At 43.8% G+C, this 5,967-nt stretch overlaps 1 protein-coding gene across 1 annotated transcript in view; it reads right to left on the reverse strand.

Annotated features, from left to right (window-relative positions):
- col6a4a (collagen, type VI, alpha 4a) overlaps positions 1-5,241 on the reverse strand; it is a gene marked incomplete at its 5' end in the record, with an annotated part of 43,313 nt that extends 38,072 nt beyond the window's left edge. The window contains 2 exon segments of the mRNA XM_014029402.1: positions 492-1,100; positions 5,137-5,241. Coding sequence (XP_013884856.1) covers positions 492-1,100; positions 5,137-5,241 — 714 coding nt within the window.
- Positions 5,242-5,967: the final 726 nt, after the last annotated feature.

Here is a 5,967-nt window from a genome sequence, read left to right on the forward strand (position 1 = left end):
GGTCTCAGGAGGTCATTCTGGACTTGGGTACCTGCTGAGACCTGAACCACAGCTTGGGTCTCAGGAGGTCATTCTGGACTTGGGTACCTGCTGAGACCTGAACCACAGCTTGGGTCTCAGGAGGTCATGCTGGATCTGGGTACCTGCTGAGACCGGAACCACAGCTCGGGTCTCAGGAGGTCATTTTGGATCTGGGTACCTGCTGAGACCTGAACCACAGCTCAGGTCTCAGGAGGTCATTCTGGTCCTGGGTACCTGCTGAGACCTGAACCAGAGCTCGGGTCTCAGGAGGTCATTCTGGACCTGAGTACCTGCTGAGACCTGAACCAAAGGTCGGGTCTCAGGAGGTTTTTTTAAACCTGGGTATCTGCTAAGACCTGAACCAAAGGTCGGGTCTCAGGAGGTCATTCTATACCTGGGTACCTGCTGAGACCTGGAACTGGACTGATTTGGACTCAGAAGTCCCTGCTGTGGTATCTGAGGGGTATTACCTGGGGACAGTTTCAGGACTTGTCTCTTGGCTTCCTCTACGGTGGTGCACAGTGTGTGGACGATGTTCTGGGAGATTCCCTGCAGAGCCGTGAAGTCCGACACGCTGAAGATGTGCTGACTGTGAGGTTTGTTGGCTATCAGCTGCAGCTCAGCTTCATCCGCCTCTTTGATTCCGACGGCGTAGAGGACGATGCCCCTCCTCCTCAGCTCCTCGGCGTAGGGCTCCACATCATCCTGAGACTTTCCGTCAGTGATGACCACAGCGATCTGCGACGCCTTCTGCTGGGCCCGGCTCCCTGCTGCTGCCACGAAGTGATGCTTCAGCATGAAGTCCAACCCCTGCCCGGTGTAGGTCCCGCCCCCTCGGTAAGGCAATGACTTGATGTACGCCAGAATGTCCTCTTTGTTCTGGTAGGTGTTGAGGCTGAACTCGGTGTGGGGATCCGTGCTGTACTGGACCAGGCCCATCTGGACGTGATCCGGACCGATGTCAAAGCTGCTGACCAGCGTGTTCAGAAACCGACGGATCTGCTCGAAGTTTTCTGAGCCGATGCTCCACGAGCCGTCCACCATGAAGACGATGTCAGCCACGGCCTCTTGGGTGCAGACTGAGAGGAAGGTTGGAGGTCATGGACCGGTCTGCAGAGCAGAACCGGACCATCAGGTTCTGGTGCTCAGAAAGCGTGCCAGCCACAGGTGAAAGTGTGTCAGCGTGATTCAAAGGTGCCGAAGGTAGGATGTATGAGCCAGAGAAAAACCAGCAGCTTGATTCCTGCAGCTGTTTGGTCCGACAGCAGCAGGAATCTACGGTGGATTAAGAAGCGTGAGGAAGCTGAAGCTAGCAGGTGGTGCTCACATCAGAAAACTGATGAAACCACAGAAACTAAGTGAGCTGGTAAAGTTCATCTCTTCTGTTTTCATTAAAGACGGACGAGTCTCTGATTGTCACCGAGTCAAATTCAGTGACCACAGCTAGCACTTTACTCTAAAATAAATGATAAAATAGAACCGAAATTTAAAAATCTGATTTCAGCAAGTAAATCATCCAGTTCTTAAACTCACAATCATCTTCATGACAGTGCCTGAAGTCAAAGAGCTGACCCCAGTACATTTTGGGTCGTTTTCCTGTAGTTTTTGGTAGTTTGAGGGTAGTTTCCAGTAGTTTTCTAGTGTTTTTTGTAATTTTCCTGTAAATTTTTGTAGTTCTCTAGTTTTTTTTGGGTAGTTTTCCTGTAGTTTTTGGTAGTTTGAGGGTAGTTTCTGGTAGTTTTCTAGTGTTTTTTGTAATTTTCCTGTAAATTTTTGTAGTTCTCTAGTTTTTTAGGTAGTTTTCCTGTAGTTTTTGGTAGTTTGAGGGTAGTTTCTGGTAGTTTTCCAGTGTTTCTGGTAGTTGTCCAGTAGTTTTTGGTAGTTATTTTTGGTAGCTTTCTGTTATGTTTTACATCCACAGTCAAGCTCTGCTCTGCACAGTTTCTCCTCAGCTGCACCCTCTCAGTAATCAGTTGTACTCACCTGCTCCATGCTGTAGTGAACCCAGTCACTATCCACAGCTCCTTGCCACATTATTATTTGCCTTGTCAGTGATTTTCCAGCGTTCTTGTTCCACGCCTCGTTTTGCCTTGCACCCTTCACCCTGCTTCTGCCTTTTGGATGAATGGTTTTTGCCTCAGCCCCTCCTGGATTTGTTTGGACATCTGAACTCCTGTTGACGACTCACACCTGTGCTCCTGGACACCTGCCTCTCGCCTTGCCCCATAATGGTACGATACCCTCTTTGATCTCACAGCTTATGACCCTCGCACCCCAACCTGATTTAAGAGTAATGATAAGACCTTTAAACCTGTTGATCCTCCTGAATGCTCTGTGTTTGACTCCTGCCTGCATCTCAACCAGCCGGGCCAATCAGCAAACAGAAGGAGGAGTTTTGAACGATGACGATGTTCTGCTCAGTGTCTGCTAGTTATTTTAGCATACRGCAGTGGAGGAAGTGAATGAAGCCAGTCTGTGTTGATAAGACTTCAAATTAAAATAAATTAGTCTGACAAAGCAGCAGCTCTCATTTACAGTCGTCTCGTTCAGCTCAGTACTGCTCTCCTCTCAGTAGGGTTGTTTACAGCACACGCCATTTCCGGTTAGCTTCTTAGCTTAGCCTCCGTCACAGTGACATATGTCACAGCCAACTGATCCAATCATTTTAAACTTCAGCAGAGGCCACGCCTCCTGCAAGAATCACTTCTCCATGCATCAAGTCCAGACCTTCGTACGAAGCAAAGTGAAGGTCAGGGTTTGGTTTAAACCAGGCTAATGTGAACCAAACTAAACTAGCCCGGTGACGTAATTTTCTTCATTAAACTGTGACAACCCGTGCCGACGTCGACAGTTCGCAGGGAGTATGTTACCAACGTTGTTTCTCATTGGAACCCTGCTGTTTAAACAAGGTTAGTGGCTGTTATCATCTTAGTTTCATTTGTCCTGTCTAACTCAGCCACAACATTTTGTTCCTGTGTTCAGAGACACCAACCCAGGAAGATGTGACTCTCCACATCCTTCCAGGGAACTTTATCACCTCCAATAAATTCTTTAAATCTTCTTTTGTGTTTGGCTGTTTATCAGAGCTCCAAGTCAGAAACATAACAGCTTTCCAGCAGCTTTTAGTCGTTTTCTAGTATTTTTGGGTAGTTTTCCTGTAGTTTTTGGTAGTCTGAGGGTAGTCTCTGGTAGTTTTCAAGTATTTTAGTAGTTTTCTAATATATTTAGTAGTTTGAGGGTAGTTTTTGGCAGTTTTCTAGTATATTTGGTTGTTTTCCAGTATATTTGGCAGTTTTCTAGTATTTTTTGGTTTCTAGTATTTGTGGTAGTTTGAGGGTAGTTTTTGATATTCTAGTATTTGTGGTAGTTTGAGAGTTGTTTTGGTAGTTTTCTAGTATTTATAGTAGTTATGTAGAATATTTGGTAGTCTTATGGTATATTTGGTAGTTTAAGTTATTTTGTATGTTGATACTAGTTTTTGGTAGTTTTGTAGTATTTGTGGTATTTATCTAGTATTTCTGGTAGTTTGAGGGTAGATTTTGGTAGGTTTCTCATACTTTTAATAGTTTTCTAGTAGTTATTAGTAGTTTGAGGATAGTGTTTGGTAGTTTTCTAGTGTTTTTGGTAGTTTACTTGTAGTTTGGGGGTAGTTTTTGGTAGTTTTCTAACATTTTTAGTAGTTCCCTAGTATTTTTGGTAGTTTTCTAGTGTTTTTGGTAGTTGACTAGTATCTTTGGTTGTTTGAGGGTAGTTTTTGATAGTTTTCTAACATTTTTAGTTTCCTGGTATTTTTGGTAGTTTTATAATATTTGTAGTGGTTTTCTAGTATTTGTTGGTAGTTTGAGGGTAGTTTTGGTAGTTTTCGAGTATATCTGCTAGTTTTCGAGTATATCTGCTAGTTTTCTGGTCGTTTTCTAGTATTTTTGGTAGTCTTCTAGTATTTTTTAGTAGTTTTCCAGTAGTTTTTGGCTGTTTTCTGGTATTGTAGGTAGTTTTCCAGTAGTTTTTGGTAGTTATCTAATATTTTAGGTAGTTATCTAGTATTTATGGTAGTTTTCTAGTAGTTCTAAGATTTTAGGTAGTTTACTGGTATTTTTGGTAAAGTCTTTAGTAATTCAGGTAGTTTTGCTGTAGTTTTTGGTAGTTTGAGGATATGTTTTGGTAGTTTTCCATTAGTGTTTGGTAGTTAGACTGTAGTTTTTCATCTATATTGATATTAAAGTTGAAACGTTGAACGCAGCAGACAGACAGTCAGATCAGATTAACCAAACTGACTGATGCTCAGCCAAAGGAGAAAAGAAACATTCCTGACTTTTTCAACTCAAACTTTAACAAACTTCAGAATTTCTGACATAATCATAATAAATATTTACATAAAGTCCACAAAATATCCCTAAAAACCCCACTGAAAATAAAACCTATCAATCACCAGTTTTCTCTGTAAGTCAGGTTCTAAGGCATGGCTGTCCAGTCCTGGTCCTGGAGGACCACTCTGCAGGTTTGAGAGGTTTCTCAGATGACTAACAGGATGCTGCAGAACCTGAAGAGGTCCTTCAGTCACTGACTCAGGTGTCTTGGAGCAGAGAAACAGTTAAACCTGCAGGATAGTGGTCTTCCAGGACCTGGACAACCCTGATCAGTCAATACAGTTTTTGACTGACTCTGTCAGACCAGTCCCCCACCCCGTCCAACCGACCAGGGTTAGTACGCGTGCTCCAAGAGTTTCAGCTGAAAACTTACCTCAGTCTGCAGCTGGGGACTGGTATTCCCTACGTTGTGGGACAGTTTTTTTGGCATACACACCTACTTATGGGGACCTGAGTCTAGTCCCCTTAAATGGAAATGCTGTTGGTGGGTCGGGGGTTAAGTTTAGGACTAAGATGTGAATTGAGTTTAAGTTAGTTTTAGGGTAAAGGGTCAGGATTAGGATATAAAATGTCTGAAAAATGAATGGAAGTCAATGCACGGTCCCCACAGGGATATACAAACCTGACCTTGGTGTGTGTGTGTGTGTGTGTACAGTATTTAAACTTGGCTCTACAGAGCTCATGATGTAATGATGAAGTGTAGGTTCTCTCTGGTATGTGTGAGGCGGAGCTGGGTAATCAAACCCACCTAATGTCTGAGAGGCGTTGCCATGGAAACACGCCACTACAATAAGGCAGAGCAGAAGAGCCCGCCCCCCCGCCATGATGGTCCAACCTTCAGGTTTCTGTTCCCCTGCAACACAAAGAGGAGAGTACATGTAGAGCAACATCTGGAAGGAGGCAAATCATCAACAGCTGTGTGTGTGTGTGTGTGTGTGTGTGTGTGTGTGTGTGTGTGTGTGTGTGGTTCTGTAGAAAATGTTGTAATGTAACAGTAAAGTCTGACTGTAATTGAAGAAGTCTAACTTCCTGAGTTGCACAACAGAAAGTTTTAGTTTGTGCTTTAAATCAAATATAATCTGAACATTTATCATGTTTGCAGCAGCTGCAGCACGGTCCTTATAACCTACCTACAACCCTTTAACCAGCAGCACTGGTTATAACCTACCTACCAACCCTATAACCAGCAGCACTGGTTATAACCAGCAGCACTGGTTATAATCAGCAGCACTGGTTATGACCAGCAGCACTGGTTATAACCTGCTCCATGATCTTCTACAGGTTGGTCTGAGAACTAAGTGTTTGTCTGGACGACCTGAAGCTCCTGATCTCATCATGTTGGAGCTGTTTTCAACAACAAACATAATTATCTGAGTTCTGCTGATGTGAAGCACCGAGCAGGAGGAGAAAACAACAAATCATCCAGCAGGAAACCATTAAAACATCTGAGCTTTGACCTCTGACCCCGAGTTCTACTGTCAGACAGTCAGGTTCTACTGTCAGACAGTCAGGTTCTACTGTCAGACAGTCAGGTTCTACTGTCAGACAGTCAGGTTCTACTGTCAGACAGTCAGGTTCT

This window comes from Austrofundulus limnaeus, unplaced genomic scaffold (assembly GCF_001266775.1).
Source record: "Austrofundulus limnaeus strain Quisiro unplaced genomic scaffold, Austrofundulus_limnaeus-1.0 Scaffold898, whole genome shotgun sequence".
NCBI classification, from domain to species: Eukaryota; Metazoa; Chordata; class Actinopteri; order Cyprinodontiformes; family Rivulidae; genus Austrofundulus; species Austrofundulus limnaeus.